The sequence below is a fragment of the Diabrotica virgifera genome, chromosome 1 (genome assembly GCF_917563875.1).
Source record: "Diabrotica virgifera virgifera chromosome 1, PGI_DIABVI_V3a".
In the NCBI taxonomy this organism is placed as follows: domain Eukaryota; kingdom Metazoa; phylum Arthropoda; class Insecta; order Coleoptera; family Chrysomelidae; genus Diabrotica; species Diabrotica virgifera.
The window spans coordinates 196,935,068-196,955,247 of NC_065443.1; the positions used below are offsets into that span (position 1 = coordinate 196,935,068).

At 35.9% G+C, this 20,180-nt stretch overlaps 1 protein-coding gene across 3 annotated transcripts in view; it reads right to left on the minus strand.

The window, feature by feature from the left end:
• LOC114331876 (myeloid leukemia factor) overlaps positions 1 to 20,180 on the minus strand; it is a 77,116-nt gene that overhangs the window by 15,165 nt on the left and 41,771 nt on the right. The window contains exon 6 of one of the 3 annotated variants that reach the window (XM_028281563.2): positions 1,959 to 2,021. The exons of the other annotated variants lie outside the window; for them this stretch is intronic. Coding sequence (XP_028137364.1) covers positions 2,006 to 2,021 — 16 coding nt within the window. The 3' untranslated portion in view covers positions 1,959 to 2,005. The remainder of the gene's footprint in view (positions 1 to 1,958; positions 2,022 to 20,180) is intronic. 3 annotated transcript variants of the gene reach the window in all.

Below are 20,180 nucleotides of genomic sequence, written 5' to 3' on the forward strand. Positions count from 1 at the left end.
GTTGGTCGAAACACGGAATGAGTATTTTCTGAGTTTTCTTAAATGGAACACCCTGTATTTTAGTATCGTAATGAAATGATATTTTATAGTACTTTTTTATTTCTAAAGCATTCCCTATACCTAACTGCTTTAATTTGTGCTTAATTGTTAATCGCACCAACAATCTTAACTACGTAGGTATTTTGATAGCTAAACCATTATTGGTAATTTTAAGGATCAGTCTGGATTAATATGTATTTATTTATGAAAAATTATTTGTGATTGAATATTTTCACAGCCAACCTAATAAAATTTTACGTGTTTTTTGTTGAAATTAATGTTTAGCTTGAATCACCAATAACTCACAAATTAAGGCAGTTAGGTATAGGGAATACTTATAAAATAAAAAAGTACCATAAAATATCATTTCATTACAATACTAAAATACAGGGTGTTCCATTTAAGAAAACTCAGAAAATATTCATTCCGAGTTTCGACCAACCCAGTATACTAAAATTTCAAAATTAGCTATACTAATGATTCTTAACAATAGTAGACTATATTAAAAATCACTTGAAAGTCAGCAGAGTTTTTAATGTCAAACTATCACAATTCTACAGGGTGTGAATATTGCTACGAAATTAATAAAAAAACGTAAATATCTCTTAAAATATCCTGTATAATATTACAAAACCTCATATTTTAAGAAAGAAGATATTGAGGAGAATCCAAAAATGTAAAAATATACAGGGTGTCCCATTTAAAAAAAACGAAGTTATACTTCCGGTATAACCGGAAGTTGCAAAGAGATGAAAATATTTTCATTTAATAGATCATCCTTCAAAACCCCTTTATTCCAATTTTCATGATTCTGTTGCCTTTAGTTCTCGAGATATTTCTAATAGGCCAGTTATCTGCCTCACCCTATATTGACTGAAGAAAACATCTTTATTATTAATACTTTCTCCTTAACCGAGGGTATCTTATCAAGTTTATTGTGTTTTAAACAATAAATGATAAAATAAATAAAAAAGTGACAGTTCAAATTGTTAATATGATAACTTCATTGTCACCAATGAAATGGCGTGATACTGTTGTGTGGCTGAAATTTGGCGTGATACTGTTTAAAATGTATATTTTTTTACAAAATTTTGAATAATTGTTGTTTGTAGAACAATTTTAACAGTTGTTTTCAATGTAGATTTCAATCCCCTACAAATAGTTTCTTATGACTTTTGATGTAAAATAATTATAGAAGCAGGAATTCAACAGTTCAGAATTTTACATGGTTTCCTATGGCCCGTTTTCCAATTCACCACCCGGTATAGTAGACTCTTTTCTTGACATCATCCTGAACACAAAATATGCAAGTCTTTGGGTGCGGTATTTAAAAATCGATTTATTCCGGTGTTTTTAGTGCTAAATGCCCTGGTCTACGAGTATCTAGAGAAGAACTAACTTTGAAAGTGAGAGGGATATCACTAGGGAAAAAAATAAAAGAGGCAGTGAGTGTTGAAAAGTTATTTGCCTAAAGGTTGATTCGCATTTTACGGAACGTCAACGTCCCGTCACGGACCGGCAACGCCCCGTCAAAATATTCTGTAATGTAGGTAGTTTAAGACAGGATGTTCTCGTATATCGGCACCGTCACGGAACGTCCTGGCTTAAAATAAACTAGAGAATATTTTAACGGGACGTTGCCGGTCCGTGATGGGACGTTGATGTTACGTAAAATGCGAATCGACATTAACAAGTGGGGAACGAGAATAAACTATTGGCTATCTGTACACTGCCAGATAAATCTTTGGACATAAAAAAAAATACTCATTTAATAGATTTGAAAAGTTTTGCTACTGTTATATATCCACTTTTTCAATCTAGTTTTGCTGTAAAAACCGTCTATTTGTACCATTATTTTGCCGTTAAAAATAAAGAAGTAGCTGATAAAATAAACTACGCCCTCTCTAAATTATACTTACGTGGAAATATCTTGTACTGGGTTGTGGACTTGGTTATATTAATTAGATTAATGTCTGGAATACCTGTAAGGATGAAGTCCCAATGAACCAGATTTCTCAACAAATGGTAATGGTGTGTTTTGATTTTTTGGATTAGTTTAGATTTAGATAATGGGTTACGATAATCGAATTAAAAACTAGACTTATTCAATACTTTAATAACTGTTTTTACATGTTTTGCACAATGTAAAACAAAGGAAATCTTAAAGATTTAACAGTCATACTCTGAATGTCAAGCATTGTCGTCAAAAACTATTCGAAAGAATTATATAATTAAAACGACTAGCATAATAGAAAGCAACAATACCGAAGAGTGAATATCTAATTAAAATATTTGCCATGTTATCGACGTAAGTCAATGTTTGATTTAAAAAAACGATCCGACAGGTTGACTAGGCTCTACACATTTTAACAGTGCAGCAATAAGTAATAATGAAGAACAATGACAGAAACTGTAGACGAACTAACACAACTTTATCTTAATAAATGTAGGTATGTTGCGAAGAAAGCTAAGGTACAATATTAAAAAAATATATTATAGTAATCCTAGATTCTAGAAATATTAACGGTAGGCGGCCAGCAGGTTGAGAGATTAAAAAAATATACTTACTTGGGAACGATAATCACAGAAAATAACGTTTTTACTGCAGAAATAAGAGTGAGAATTGAAAAAGCCTGTGCCAACTTCGTGAAAATGAAAAAGATTTTATGCAGCAAAGGCAATTGGCCCTCAGAATAAGACTAATTAAATGTTATGTACACAGTGTGCTTTACTATGGAGCTGAATCATGGACATTAAATCGAAATGCAATAAATCGACGTAACGCGTTTGAAATGTGGACATTTTGAAGAGTGTTAAGGAGAACAGACAGAGAGAGGGAAATTGAAAACACAATAAAAGCAAAGAAATTGCAATATCTCGGACATGTGATGAGAGGCGAAAGATATACATCTTGAGACTCATATCAAGGAAAAATAGAGTGTAGGAGAAGCGTAGCAAGGAGACACGTTTGCTGAATGAAGAACCTGAGAAAATGGTTTGGTTGCAGCTCAAGGCAATTGTTCAGAGCAGCTGCATCGAAGGTCAAAATAGCCATGATGATTGCCAACCTCCGTGGCGGAGATGGCACTTAAAGAAGAAAAATCCTAGATCAAAAGCTCATATAGAATAGTTCTACTAGTAAAATGCTATTAGTCCTGTCGCCAGGGGGGGTACAACGGCCTCCTGTATTCAGATGGACTTACTCAAGTTTTTTTTATGTATTTTGACCTGTAGAACACGAATTTTTTGGGTAACAGTTGATCCGGATGTCGATAAGATTGTTATAAACCAAGAAGTTGAGGAATCACATAACAGCGATTTCTCGCAAAACAAAACATTTTTTTGTATTTTTTGGGCCATTCTAACCAAAAAATGTTCCTACAAATTTTTTCGTAGGATGCATAGTTTTCGAGATAAACGCGGTTGAACTTTCAAAAAATCGAAAAATTGCAATATTTGAACCCGAATAACTTTTGATTAAAAAATAAAATAGCAATTCTGCTTACCGCATTTGAAAGTTCAAGTCAAATTATATCGGTTTTAATTATTTGTATTGCTAAAAATTTATTATTTTATTGTTAAAAAAAGCTATAAACACCTAGTGCTTGAGTGATGTTTTTAATGATTTCTCATTTAAAATCGAACGAGTAGGTAGAAGAGGTAAAAGTGCAAGCGTGGCTATTTCTACGTAGCATGAATTAAAACGCATGTATTAGGCACGGGAAACACTATGTGTTTATAGCTTTTTTTAACAATCAAAAAATAAATTTTTAGCAATGCAAATATTCAAAACAGATATAATTTGACTCAAACTTTTAAAGGCGGTAAGCAGAATTGCTATTTTATTTCTTATTCAAAGGTTATTCGGGTTCAAAAATTGCAATTTTTCGATTTTTTGAAAGTTCAACCGCGTTTATCTCGAACACTATAGTTTTCGAGAAAAAACGAAAAAACTTGTAGGAACATTTTTTGGTTAGAATGACCCAAAAAATACAAAAAAATGCTTTGTTTTGCGAGAAATCGCTGTTATGCAATTCCTCAACTTCTTTGTTTATAACAATCTTATCGACATCCGGATCAACTGTTACCCAAAAAATTCGTGTTCTACGGGCCAAAATACATAAAAAAAAACTTGGGTAAGTCCATCTGAATTAAGAAGGCCGTTGTACCCCCTGGCGACAGGACTATATGGATATAGATAGTAATTAGTTGAAATTTAATTGGAAAAACTAAGAATATCAGCTCACATGTTTGAAATTCAGTAAATGAAATCGTTGGATAAAAACAATGTAATTGTCTAATTCAATTTACTTTCTGGGACGAAAAACTGCGAATATATCATTAATTATCAAATTTGCCACACGACCATAAAAAAAAACCAAAAAACAGCACTTAACTTCAAGTAAATACCAAAGACACATCTAGCTTTATCGGAATGATTGAGAGCATAGTCTTTTAACGTTGCCACTTTTTAAATACATGAATAGATTTACTAATTAACGAACACTATTAAAGTAAAGAATGTTTTGTATAGATAGAATCTGAGATGAATGAAAATGCAAATTCGAAATGATAGAATTGATGCCGTATGGACAAGTATGGTGATATTAAAGCAGCATATTAAGAAATGTTAAAACGGTTTTGGATAAGTTGAATCAAAATGATGCAAATTATGCAAAAAATGGGATATGCAATGAGTAGTAAATCCCTCCGTAAGTTAGATTAAAATCCTGTAAACAGCTTTTCCCCTTATCAAACTCAATGTTAAGACTGACAAAAGCGCAAAATTAAAATGTATTAAGGGTAATAATTAAACTTAAAATTTTAAATAAAAAGTAATAGACCTGGATCCCGCGTACCAAAAAAAAGTTTATTAATAGCAAGCTGAAATTTTGTTACTAGCTAGTCTAGGTGTCTAGTCGGACAAACTTTGATGCACGGGAACACTTGAACAGGGGAAGTTTTAATTGTGGAACAGGTTACAGGTTTCGAACGTCAGACTACGAAAATGTCCCATGTATTTTGTCGGACAGAACTTCCAATTTATTTGTTACCCTTTTCTCATGCAAAAATCAGACTCCTATCTACCACCAATATAATTCCTGTTATTTGACATGTTCTACGTGTCGGACTTATTAAAATGCCAAACATATTTGTCGGACAAATATTTTTTCATATATTAAATAAAGTTTGCTATTGAATAAACTTAAAAACAACCTGCTAGTTTTCACAACCATAAACTTGTCAGTATGACACGTTCCACAATTAAAATCTCGTTCCACAATTAAAATCTCGTTCCACAATTAAAACTTCCCTTGTTCCAGTGTTCCCATACATCAAACTTTGTCCGACTAGACACCGTTAAGCTATTAACAAATTTTCAGCTTGCCATTAATCAACTTTTTTTTAACCTACAGGCCTATAAATTAAAACAGATAAGTAGATAATAATCCATATAAATATTTTGGATTTTAACATATCTTTTACTAGCTTGCTCTTCGTGAAAGCGGTTAATTCTCGGCAGTAAGTGTCTATTGATCCAGTGTGTTTTGTTATTTTCCTCTATGTCTGTCCATCGATTATTTTGTTTGTAATTTAGGCCGTTTTTGAAACCAATTGTTTCTAATGCCTATCTTCTCTCCTTCTTAAATAGTTACTCCAAAGATAGAGAAAGGTTAGATACTCCAAAAATGTACTGCTCTGTAAAAGCCACATTTCGGAATTTCTTTTACTATTTTGTATACATATTTTTCTTTTAATGTTATTCATAATCTTATTAAATCATTAACAATTCTCTACTTGTGCGTTTTTGCAACGTTGTTTTTATGGAAAATTAGAATACAGTAGAACCCCGATTATCCGTATGCGGATTATCCGTGCTATGATTTTGTATTACTTAAATTGCATTTTTGAGGTTTTATCAAAATAGCGTCACTGTAAATCCCTCGACGGAAACTCTATACGCGGAGAGGGGGACTCATAATGAAATATTTATTTGTTCTGTTGTCTTTTTATGGTAGGTATATAATATGTATGGATATACGTATGTATGTATTACAATAAGAAATAGATGTTCGGATTATCCGTGCTTTTCAATTATCCGTGCCAACGTCCGGTCCCGAGGAGCACGGATAATCGGGGTTCTACTGTACACATTTTTCTACAAAATCCTAATATTTGTTGTATATTTGTCTTACCACTCATAACACAATCCATTATAATATGTTTTACAATTTACCTCATCTGATAACTCCAAGACACTGACCAAGATAACTCTCGGTCCGTAAAAACCTATTTTTCCTGTGTTTTTTTTTTTTGTAAAAAAGTACGTATTTCAAGCTTTGTATAAGATAAGTATTTGTTTAATACTTCAGAGCCTATTTTGAGTTTTTGGACCAAAAGATGTTTCAACACTAAACTGAATACGAAAATTTTAACATAACTTACGTTAATAGAGCTGGTACAATTTTAGTTTAAAATTAAAAAAATGACCTTTTATGAATAGACATACATATATCATATTTGGTTAAGATCGACTGGAAGGTTTCATACATTCCCAACAAAAACAAACGTATATCTGTTACATAAATTTATATCAAATTACGACTGCAAACGATCTATTATAGCTTCTATAATACATAATGGCAAAATAATTAGTACTGAACTTATAAAATGTTATATACATTATTTTGACAATACAGTAACCGCCAGGCTAGTAGACACGCGGGCACACATTGAGCTAATACAGTTCTGGACCCTTCACTTGTGATACTGTTTACTTTGATGGTGAGAAGTAAACATATGGATCCTAGAAAAAGAAAGTCCCTTGACGTAAAAGAAGAAGTATTAAGTTTATATTAAGAATATTCGATATGTAATGGAATAATCCAGAAATATCTAGTGACGTCTAGAACGTCAGAAGATGTATATAAATATATAGTTGACAGTTTACAGCATAGAACAGTTGTATTTGAAGTTTATAGTTGTCATTGTGTTGTAAAAGTATTGCAATATCTGCAATACTTTTACAATGAAGTACCTAGCATCTTCGAGCAGGGAAGCATGGTGCCCTTAGCATGTGTTCCATTACATCGGTCATCCAGTCATCAAATTTTACTTAATTATATTATGTAAACCATATATTATGGGGTTACCACTAAGTATATACAGTGTGCTAGTTTTCAACTACTGTATTAGAACGAAAACGTTTTGCAATCCATGACATTTTAGATAGTTTTTAAATAAACGATTTTATACCAGAATACATCTCGAAGTTTTTACTTCTGTATGAGTTTTTTAAACTATGGTATACAGCCAACTATTGGGATTTTCCCATTGATTTTTATTGCAATATCGTTGGTGTTTGAATTAAGTTATTTGAAAGCAGAGTCAATACTATTGTAACTTATCAGTTAGGAAAACGTTTTGATGTAAACCTAACCTGCTTTAACATCCGAACTTGATGCCTCACCAGGGCTGACGACGACGGAGTGAATGCCGGTCCTTTTCCTAAAGTTGTCAAACCAGCCCCGAGTGGCTTTAAACGAGTCTTCCGATTCATCATTTGTGGAAGTGTGTGGGATCTGTTTCAGGAAATCTTCGTAAATCGCTCGTGCCTTCTCACATATTATGCTTTGTATTAAGATTCCTCCTTGAAGCTGCTTCTCTGTCACCCAAACCATCAGTAGTTTCTCCATCTTTTCATGGAGAGAGGTCCGTTGCTCAGAAATTATTGTAACGCCCTTAGCTGGCATTAAACACTTTATTAACTCCTGTTTAAGAATAGTACATATCATTGATATGCAACAAGTCAGTTACTCCTACACCTTGCTCATGTTTTTAAATGATTTCACGTTTTTATAAATAAATGTGATAATGTAATGTACAAGAAACAAAAAACGCGAACCTTATCACAAATGCTTCGAAAACGAGAGAAAAAAGCCAAGCAGATAGGTCTATAATAGTAAAAATTTACAGTGTATATTACACTGAAAGTGTAATAAGGTTAGGATAGGAATGCGAATTTTTGTCGGATTTAATTTCCAATGTCCATTTAATTTGTTTGTTCAAGTTCATAGTCACGTATAGAACCGTAAAATGATCTTTATGGCGGAGCCGTAAAGATCTATTACCAGTAAAACTACCTTTTATTTATAATGTAAGTTAGGAGTAGTCGAATAAGAGGCATGAATTTTAATAAAAAGCGATTCCTTGTATCTCACATCTTGCTCTCATCTCAAAGCAAAATATCGCTCGCTCGGCGGCTCCTATCTCAAATACACAAGAAAAATGTTCTGAAATACAGTCTTTATATTAGGGTCAATCCATGCCAAGTGGTCCAATATAAATTAAGTTGGTTGCTTGACTATTTTTAATATTTTTTATTTTTCTACCTCTTAAACTTCAGTCTATAGAGACTACAGAATTCCATTTATTTTATTTTTAAAAAATTTAGTTTGCCGATGACGGCCATTTTTGTTAAAGCGTATCGATCATTTTTGACGGAAAACATGGCTTCTCTCTTTAGCCAATATTTTCACTGAGGTTTGTCCTAGAACAATAACTCAAAAACCAAACTTTTTAGAAAAGTATGCTCTAAAGAAACGGCCTATAGCATTATTTAATTTCAAACTACCCTTAAGGCCTTAAATGAACCTCAAAATTTAAAAAGGTAAACTGATAAAATTCAATTTTCAGCATTTTTTTAACAGCATAAGGCAAGCCGATAATGGTTTGTAATTTTTTTCTGCAAAAGACATACGTACATACTTTAAATAAAAAAAGTTTGAGCGTTTCAAAAAAAATCTCACAAATGTAATTTTTTGAAAAATCTGAAAGTTTGACCCGTTATATCTCTGATGGGTACGGATGGAAAAATTTAAATTTGGCTGAATGTTAGCCCCTAGCAAGTAGAATCAGAAGTAAAAATTTGGAGTTGCAGACTTACCTAATATAGGAGTAACAGGCCTGAAAAAATGGTCAAAAATTAAAATGGTCAAAATTTGAGCGTTTGCGGGCAGGGTAATTAAAATTCAAATAAACTGTCTAATGAAATAAAAATTAATCTATTTTCAGCAGATATCACAATGAATACAAATTTATACAGGGTGGGCCAAAGAAAAGAGTTCAGCTTGATATTTGGCAGTTATTAGATTTTAAGGGAATGCCGAAACAGGTCGATTTTTATTTTTAAATTATCATTTTTTTATATATACATATTTCATACGTCTCCATGACGTGTCATCGTCAGTGACGTCATCCATCTGGGCGTGATGACATAATCGATGATTTTTAGGTCGTATAGGTCGAATGGGAATAGGGGTCGTATTTTATCTCATTTGAAAGAGTGTTCAATTCTCTGTTCAGTAATATATAAACAATAATATAATTAAAAGACTAAGTTTTCACTCTAATGGCATATAGCATATCCCACCAGAACGAAAACAATGGGAACCTTCTCTGGTTACACCTCCGAGGCTTCTACAATTTGCAAGCCATACGGATGCTGAGACTAAGGAAGATGAGGGAATTCTACAATTTACAATTCACGTCCCATCTGCACAGCGCGGTAAAGTTCCAACGAGACTGGTTCCCTTCATACTCCACACAGAGTAAATGTAAATAAAAAAAATGAATAACCATTTTCAATTTCGTTGCAAAACGAAAATACAGCCGAACCATATTTCAGTCCAATCAGAGAGTGCTGCAAGCACCTCTACCGGTTTCGAAACTTATTAGTCTCTCATCAGGAGGCACATATGCTGCTCTCCCCGATCCAACCAAAACAAACCCCAGCGTGCAGTCCCGAATTGCCAACGAACGAAATGGCATAGATGCCCTAGCGGCAACTGCTAGCAAAAGACTAAGTTTTCACTCTAATGGCATATAGCATATCCCACCAGAACGAAAACAATGGGAACCTTCTCTGGTTACACCTCCGAGGCTTCTACAATTTGCAAGCCATACGGATGCTGAGACTAAGGAAGATGAGGGAATTCTACAATTTACAATTCACGTCCCATCTGCACAGCGCGGTAAAGTTCCAACGAGACTGGTTCCCTTCATACTCCACACAGAGTAAATGTAAATAAAAAAAAATGAATAACCATTTTCAATTTCGTTGCAAAACGAAAATACAGCCGAACCATATTTCAGTCCAATCAGAGAGTGCTGCAAGCACCTCTACCGGTTTCGAAACTTATTAGTCTCTCATCAGGAGGCACATATGCTGCTCTCCCCGATCCAACCAAAACAAACCCCAGCGTGCAGTCCCGAATTGCCAACGAACGAAATGGCATAGATGCCCTAGCGGCAACTGCTAGCAAAAGACTAAGTTTTCACTCTAATGGCATATAGCATATCCCACCAGAACGAAAACAATGGGAACCTTCTCTGGTTACACCTCCGAGGCTTCTACAATTTGCAAGCCATACGGATGCTGAGACTAAGGAAGATGAGGGAATTCTACAATTTACAATTCACGTCCCATCTGCACAGCGCGGTAAAGTTCCAACGAGACTGGTTCCCTTCATACTCCACACAGAGTAAATGTAAATAAAAAAAAATGAATAACCATTTTCAATTTCGTTGCAAAACGAAAATACAGCCGAACCATATTTCAGTCCAATCAGAGAGTGCTGCAAGCACCTCTACCGGTTTCGAAACTTATTAGTCTCTCATCAGGAGGCACATATGCTGCTCTCCCCGATCCAACCAAAACAAACCCCAGCGTGCAGTCCCGAATTGCCAACGAACGAAATGGCATAGATGCCCTAGCGGCAACTGCTAGCAAAAGACTAAGTTTTCACTCTAATGGCATATAGCATATCCCACCAGAACGAAAACAATGGGAACCTTCTCTGGTTACACCTCCGAGGCTTCTACAATTTGCAAGCCATACGGATGCTGAGACTAAGGAAGATGAGGGAATTCTACAATTTACAATTCACGTCCCATCTGCACAGCGCGGTAAAGTTCCAACGAGACTGGTTCCCTTCATACTCCACACAGAGTAAATGTAAATAAAAAAAAAAATGAATAACCATTTTCAATTTCGTTGCAAAACGAAAATACAGCCGAACCATATTTCAGTCCAATCAGAGAGTGCTGCAAGCACCTCTACCGGTTTCGAAACTTATTAGTCTCTCATCAGGAGGCACATATGCTGCTCTCCCCGATCCAACCAAAACAAACCCCAGCGTGCAGTCCCGAATTGCCAACGAACGAAATGGCATAGATGCCCTAGCGGCAACTGCTAGCAAAAGACTAAGTTTTCACTCTAATGGCATATAGCATATCCCACCAGAACGAAAACAATGGGAACCTTCTCTGGTTACACCTCCGAGGCTTCTACAATTTGCAAGCCATACGGATGCTGAGACTAAGGAAGATGAGGGAATTCTACAATTTACAATTCACGTCCCATCTGCACAGCGCGGTAAAGTTCCAACGAGACTGGTTCCCTTCATACTCCACACAGAGTAAATGTAAATAAAAAAAAAATGAATAACCATTTTCAATTTCGTTGCAAAACGAAAATACAGCCGAACCATATTTCAGTCCAATCAGAGAGTGCTGCAAGCACCTCTACCGGTTTCGAAACTTATTAGTCTCTCATCAGGAGGCACATATGCTGCTCTCCCCGATCCAACCAAAACAAACCCCAGCGTGCAGTCCCGAATTGCCAACGAACGAAATGGCATAGATGCCCTAGCGGCAACTGCTAGCAAAAGACTAAGTTTTCACTCTAATGGCATATAGCATATCCCACCAGAACGAAAACAATGGGAACCTTCTCTGGTTACACCTCCGAGGCTTCTACAATTTGCAAGCCATACGGATGCTGAGACTAAGGAAGATGAGGGAATTCTACAATTTACAATTCACGTCCCATCTGCACAGCGCGGTAAAGTTCCAACGAGACTGGTTCCCTTCATACTCCACACAGAGTAAATGTAAATAAAAAAAAAAAATGAATAACCATTTTCAATTTCGTTGCAAAACGAAAATACAGCCGAACCATATTTCAGTCCAATCAGAGAGTGCTGCAAGCACCTCTACCGGTTTCGAAACTTATTAGTCTCTCATCAGGAGGCACATATGCTGCTCTCCCCGATCCAACCAAAACAAACCCCAGCGTGCAGTCCCGAATTGCCAACGAACGAAATGGCATAGATGCCCTAGCGGCAACTGCTAGCAAAAGACTAAGTTTTCACTCTAATGGCATATAGCATATCCCACCAGAACGAAAACAATGGGAACCTTCTCTGGTTACACCTCCGAGGCTTCTACAATTTGCAAGCCATACGGATGCTGAGACTAAGGAAGATGAGGGAATTCTACAATTTACAATTCACGTCCCATCTGCACAGCGCGGTAAAGTTCCAACGAGACTGGTTCCCTTCATACTCCACACAGAGTAAATGTAAATAAAAAAAAAAAATGAATAACCATTTTCAATTTCGTTGCAAAACGAAAATACAGCCGAACCATATTTCAGTCCAATCAGAGAGTGCTGCAAGCACCTCTACCGGTTTCGAAACTTATTAGTCTCTCATCAGGAGGCACATATGCTGCTCTCCCCGATCCAACCAAAACAAACCCCAGCGTGCAGTCCCGAATTGCCAACGAACGAAATGGCATAGATGCCCTAGCGGCAACTGCTAGCAAAAGACTAAGTTTTCACTCTAATGGCATATAGCATATCCCACCAGAACGAAAACAATGGGAACCTTCTCTGGTTACACCTCCGAGGCTTCTACAATTTGCAAGCCATACGGATGCTGAGACTAAGGAAGATGAGGGAATTCTACAATTTACAATTCACGTCCCATCTGTATTTTCTGTATTTTCGTTTTGCAACGAAATTGAAAATGGTTATTCATTTTTTTTTTTATTTACATTTACTCTGTGTGGAGTATGAAGGGAACCAGTCTCGTTGGAACTTTACCGCGCTGTGCAGATGGGACGTGAATTGTAAATTGTAGAATTCCCTCATCTTCCTTAGTCTCAGCATCCGTATGGCTTGCAAATTGTAGAAGCCTCGGAGGTGTAACCAGAGAAGGTTCCCATTGTTTTCGTTCTGGTGGGATATGCTATATGCCATTAGAGTGAAAACTTAGTCTTTTGCTAGCAGTTGCCGCTAGGGCATCTATGCCATTTCGTTCGTTGGCAATTCGGGACTGCACGCTGGGGTTTGTTTTGGTTGGATCGGGGAGAGCAGCATATGTGCCTCCTGATGAGAGACTAATAAGTTTCGAAACCGGTAGAGGTGCTTGCAGCACTCTCTGATTGGACTGAAATATGGTTCGGCTGTATTTTCGTTTTGCAACGAAATTGAAAATGGTTATTCATTTTTTTTTTATTTACATTTACTCTGTGTGGAGTATGAAGGGAACCAGTCTCGTTGGAACTTTACCGCGCTGTGCAGATGGGACGTGAATTGTAAATTGTAGAATTCCCTCATCTTCCTTAGTCTCAGCATCCGTATGGCTTGCAAATTGTAGAAGCCTCGGAGGTGTAACCAGAGAAGGTTCCCATTGTTTTCGTTCTGGTGGGATATGCTATATGCCATTAGAGTGAAAACTTAGTCTTTTGCTAGCAGTTGCCGCTAGGGCATCTATGCCATTTCGTTCGTTGGCAATTCGGGACTGCACGCTGGGGTTTGTTTTGGTTGGATCGGGGAGAGCAGCATATGTGCCTCCTGATGAGAGACTAATAAGTTTCGAAACCGGTAGAGGTGCTTGCAGCACTCTCTGATTGGACTGAAATATGGTTCGGCTGTATTTTCGTTTTGCAACGAAATTGAAAATGGTTATTCATTTTTTTTTATTTACATTTACTCTGTGTGGAGTATGAAGGGAACCAGTCTCGTTGGAACTTTACCGCGCTGTGCAGATGGGACGTGAATTGTAAATTGTAGAATTCCCTCATCTTCCTTAGTCTCAGCATCCGTATGGCTTGCAAATTGTAGAAGCCTCGGAGGTGTAACCAGAGAAGGTTCCCATTGTTTTCGTTCTGGTGGGATATGCTATATGCCATTAGAGTGAAAACTTAGTCTTTTGCTAGCAGTTGCCGCTAGGGCATCTATGCCATTTCGTTCGTTGGCAATTCGGGACTGCACGCTGGGGTTTGTTTTGGTTGGATCGGGGAGAGCAGCATATGTGCCTCCTGATGAGAGACTAATAAGTTTCGAAACCGGTAGAGGTGCTTGCAGCACTCTCTGATTGGACTGAAATATGGTTCGGCTGTATTTTCGTTTTGCAACGAAATTGAAAATGGTTATTCATTTTTTTTTTATTTACATTTACTCTGTGTGGAGTATGAAGGGAACCAGTCTCGTTGGAACTTTACCGCGCTGTGCAGATGGGACGTGAATTGTAAATTGTAGAATTCCCTCATCTTCCTTAGTCTCAGCATCCGTATGGCTTGCAAATTGTAGAAGCCTCGGAGGTGTAACCAGAGAAGGTTCCCATTGTTTTCGTTCTGGTGGGATATGCTATATGCCATTAGAGTGAAAACTTAGTCTTTTGCTAGCAGTTGCCGCTAGGGCATCTATGCCATTTCGTTCGTTGGCAATTCGGGACTGCACGCTGGGGTTTGTTTTGGTTGGATCGGGGAGAGCAGCATATGTGCCTCCTGATGAGAGACTAATAAGTTTCGAAACCGGTAGAGGTGCTTGCAGCACTCTCTGATTGGACTGAAATATGGTTCGGCTGTATTTTCGTTTTGCAACGAAATTGAAAATGGTTATTCATTTTTTTTTTATTTACATTTACTCTGTGTGGAGTATGAAGGGAACCAGTCTCGTTGGAACTTTACCGCGCTGTGCAGATGGGACGTGAATTGTAAATTGTAGAATTCCCTCATCTTCCTTAGTCTCAGCATCCGTATGGCTTGCAAATTGTAGAAGCCTCGGAGGTGTAACCAGAGAAGGTTCCCATTGTTTTCGTTCTGGTGGGATATGCTATATGCCATTAGAGTGAAAACTTAGTCTTTTGCTAGCAGTTGCCGCTAGGGCATCTATGCCATTTCGTTCGTTGGCAATTCGGGACTGCACGCTGGGGTTTGTTTTGGTTGGATCGGGGAGAGCAGCATATGTGCCTCCTGATGAGAGACTAATAAGTTTCGAAACCGGTAGAGGTGCTTGCAGCACTCTCTGATTGGACTGAAATATGGTTCGGCTGTATTTTCGTTTTGCAACGAAATTGAAAATGGTTATTCATTTTTTTTTATTTACATTTACTCTGTGTGGAGTATGAAGGGAACCAGTCTCGTTGGAACTTTACCGCGCTGTGCAGATGGGACGTGAATTGTAAATTGTAGAATTCCCTCATCTTCCTTAGTCTCAGCATCCGTATGGCTTGCAAATTGTAGAAGCCTCGGAGGTGTAACCAGAGAAGGTTCCCATTGTTTTCGTTCTGGTGGGATATGCTATATGCCATTAGAGTGAAAACTTAGTCTTTTGCTAGCAGTTGCCGCTAGGGCATCTATGCCATTTCGTTCGTTGGCAATTCGGGACTGCACGCTGGGGTTTGTTTTGGTTGGATCGGGGAGAGCAGCATATGTGCCTCCTGATGAGAGACTAATAAGTTTCGAAACCGGTAGAGGTGCTTGCAGCACTCTCTGATTGGACTGAAATATGGTTCGGCTGTATTTTCGTTTTGCAACGAAATTGAAAATGGTTATTCATTTTTTTTTTTTATTTACATTTACTCTGTGTGGAGTATGAAGGGAACCAGTCTCGTTGGAACTTTACCGCGCTGTGCAGATGGGACGTGAATTGTAAATTGTAGAATTCCCTCATCTTCCTTAGTCTCAGCATCCGTATGGCTTGCAAATTGTAGAAGCCTCGGAGGTGTAACCAGAGAAGGTTCCCATTGTTTTCGTTCTGGTGGGATATGCTATATGCCATTAGAGTGAAAACTTAGTCTTTTGCTAGCAGTTGCCGCTAGGGCATCTATGCCATTTCGTTCGTTGGCAATTCGGGACTGCACGCTGGGGTTTGTTTTGGTTGGATCGGGGAGAGCAGCATATGTGCCTCCTGATGAGAGACTAATAAGTTTCGAAACCGGTAGAGGTGCTTGCAGCACTCTCTGATTGGACTGAAATATGGTTCGGCTGTATTTTCGTTTTGCAACGAAATTGAAAATGGTTATTCATTTTTTTTTTTTTTTTTTTTTTTTTTTTTTTTTTTTTTTTTTTTTTTTTTTTTTTTTTTTTTTTTTTTTTTTTAATAATATAATTATTTATACAGGGTGGCCACAAAAATTTTTGAATTAAATTAATTGACACAAAAAGAAGAATGTAGTAATTTATTTAACTCAAAACTCAAAATACATTTTATTACTGTCATAAAATAGAAAAAAATTATTATTTGGCAAATAAACATTGCTTTTCGCTTAAATTAAATGTTCAAACTGTCAAGAGGTAGGTGGAAGGCTGTTTCTGATTTAATTTAAGCGCAAAGAAATGTTTATTTGTGAAATAAACATTTTTTATATTTTCTGACAGCAGTACAATGTATTTTTAGTTGTCACGAGACCCCTATTCCGATTTAAACAAATCATCGATTACGTCATCACGCTCTGACGGATGACGTCACGTAGTATGAAATGTATCCCAAAAAGTTGCAATACAATAAAAATAAAAATGGACCTATTTCGGCATTTCCTTAAAATCTAATAGGTAACTATTGCCAAATATCGAGGTGGACTCTTTTCTTTGAACCACCCGATATAAATTTGTATTCATTGTGAAATCTGGTGAAAATACATTAATTTTTATTTCATTAGACAGTTTATTTGAATTTTAATTACCCTGCCCGCAAACGCTCAAATTTTGACCATTTTGATTTTTGACCATTTTTTCAGGCCTGTTACTCCTATGTGACGTAAGTCTGCAACTCCAAATTTTTACTTCTTATTCTACTTGCTAAGGGCTAACATTCATCCAAATTTCAAATTTTTTCATCCGTGCCCATCAGGGATATAAGGGGGTCAAACTTTGAGATTTTTCAAAAAAATTACATTTTTGAGATTTTTTTTGAAAAAATTGACTCCAAGTCTCAAAGCTCCAACTTTTTTTATTTAAAGTATGTACGTATGTCTTTTTCAGAAAAAAATTACAAACCATTATCGGCTTGCCTTATGCTGTTAAAAAAATGCTAAAAATTGAATTTTATCAGTTTACCTTTTTAAATTTTGAGGTTCATTTAAGGCCTTAAGGGTAGTTTGAAATTAAATAATGCTACAGGCAATATTTTTAGAGCATACTTTTCTAAAAATTTGGTTTTTGATTTATTGTTCTAGGACAAACCTCAGTAAAAATATTGGCTAAAGAGCGAAGCCATGTTTTCCGTGAAAATGATCGACACGCTTTAACAAAAATGGCCGTCATCGGCAAACTAAATTTTTTTAAAATAAAATGAATGCAATTTTGTACTCTGTATAGACTGAAGTTTAAAAGGTAGAAAAACAAAAAATTTTGAAAATAGTCAAGCAACCACTTTTGGACCACTTGGGTTGGATTGACCCATTTGTGTAATTAGTACAGAAGATATATTAAGTCAGTGATATGGAAATACTAATATATATGGAATTAAAAAGGTATGTGTTTGTCAATGAAATGTACCAACGAAATTGTATGAATGTATCATGTCTGAATGTATGAATGTACCAACGTATTAATTTACAATATAACATATTATACAATTGTTTGAATGTACCAACGAAATTGTATGAATGCGAACACTTCCAAACATTTCAGTTTGCCATAATTTTTAAACTAAAATATACCAGCTTTACGATTTGTGCCATTATTAAAACTTACAATTCAAGTAAACAATATTTGCTAAGATAATATTCCTGTTTGGTTATCTTATAACGGACCAAGTGAGTTGTAATATTATGTGATCAAAATTTTCAATATTTCAATTTAAAACAGAAAACCATTGACATTATCACTTATTAATTACATACCATCTTATTATACAACTAATGTAAGTTTTAAAATGATCACCTATGATGATTTGGTTAACACTACACAATAAAAATCTAAATATTAGCTTTTTGTCAAAATGTCCAGAAGTTGTTGGTACCCTAATCTAGACCCTAAGGCTCATTTCGTACCAAACGAGTCCAATCGAGTCCAGTCCTGTCAAGTCGTTAAATCAAATCAATCATCAACTTTCACACTAAATGCGTCTTGTGGAGTCATCAGTGTGGTTAAAAATTGATGTAGTAGTTCAAACAGTAATAGGTCGCCTTGAAATAAGGAGAATGAGGCAACTAGGAAAACTATTTTTGGTTCTTCCCATAAACACTAGAAGGTATGTTTTTGGTTCATTCATTCACTTATTTTTTCATTTAAGAAATCCATATTTTCAAGACTGAACAAGACTGATGTAAAAATTTCGACCTGTCGAATCATGAAGACTATTGACTTATGTTATTGGAGTATATAACAATGATACAAACCAAAGTCGTATGGCAAAGATATATTAGGTTTGTTCTAGCAAACAGTCAAACTGGTCAAAAACCGTCAGAAAACAGTTGGTCAGTGAGAGAACATAATACAGTCACCAGTGCTATCCCCTCTACTCGCGCTGGTCCGCTTTTCGCTGATGGTTTCAAACCGTTTGAAACTGATGCTAGAACAAACCTATTAATATTATACAACATATGACAAATGCCTGAAACAAATGAGAACCATTGAAAATCCCTATTCCTTTACTTTCGTATTAACGCAGCCGGACGAAGCTTCGCTCGTCTGACTGGACTGGACTCGCTTAGTGCGAAATAGGTCTAAGTTAACGAACAAAACTAGAATTATTGATGTTGATGGTTTTAATGCCCTTATACAGCATTTAAACTTATTCAAGAAACACTTATTTACATCTCCTTAACTTCTCTATTACCCCAGAATAATGATTTTTTGAAGACCAATATTCCTTTTTATTTTAAGATGTCATCCTGCCAATTGTTGCTATCTGCCAGTTGACAAAGTTATCGAGATGTAAATAAATTTCTTTCAATTTATAGTCCATTTACGCACGGTTTTTGATCCGAATTTGAAAGAACCGATTGGAGTGACATGAAAGACATACACATATAGCTAAGATGTCAAAGAAAAAAAGTGATACTATGCCGATGTGTGCTTTTGCCTTGGGGATGAGTAGAACTACTTCGAGGGCGAAAAACATACGTTCAAAATACGTCCGAAAGTGGACAAACTGACTAATTCAATCAACTTTTGTTGTGAATTTCTTCGCTAAGTCAATAGTTTTCGAGTTACTTAATATGTTCATTTTTCAACAAAAAAAAAACACGTTTTTAGACGGTTTTTCGCAAGTAACTCAAAAAGTAAGTATTTTATAAAAAAAAATATTTTTGCAAAAATATAGCTTATAAAAATGGAAAAAAATGGTGTATGTGTGACGTCTGTGGACCCAGTAGAAGCAGACTTGTAGCTAATGAAAAATAAATTCTTATTCGTCAAATTCCAAATCGAATATTTCAACGTAAAATAACCAAAAAATTAAGCACTTTTCGGGGAAAATCCATCACAACAAAGTGTTTAAAAAAAGCTTTATTTTTGTTTTTTAAAAATGTTTCTAGCATCAAAAGTAAGCAATTTACGCTCAAAATATAGTTGGTCCCTGTTTTTGGCAAAAAATCGTGAAAATCACCCCCTAATCAGCATTGCAAATTAAATTAATTGTTACCGTTTCACAAGTTACTTTAGTTACAGTCGGAAAAATGAAAGAATAGGGCTTTTCATCGATTGTCATTTGTTTCGAGCTTCCGTCATGTGTCACATAATATTAATATATCTACGCCATACGTCTTTGGCTTGTACTATTCGTATTACCAATAACGTATGACGTAGATATATTAATATTATGTGACACATGACAGAAGCTCGAAACAAATGACTGTGAATGAAAAGCCCTATACCCATGAACGATCACATCAATCACTTATTTTGTATTTGCTGTCTTTTTCTATAAATATCAAACGTTTGTTATAGAAAAAGATAGCAAATAGAAAATAAGTGATTGATGTGATCGTTCATGGGTATTCTTTCATTTTTCCGACTGTACGTATTATTACTATTATTAGTGATGTAAGAAGAGAATATTC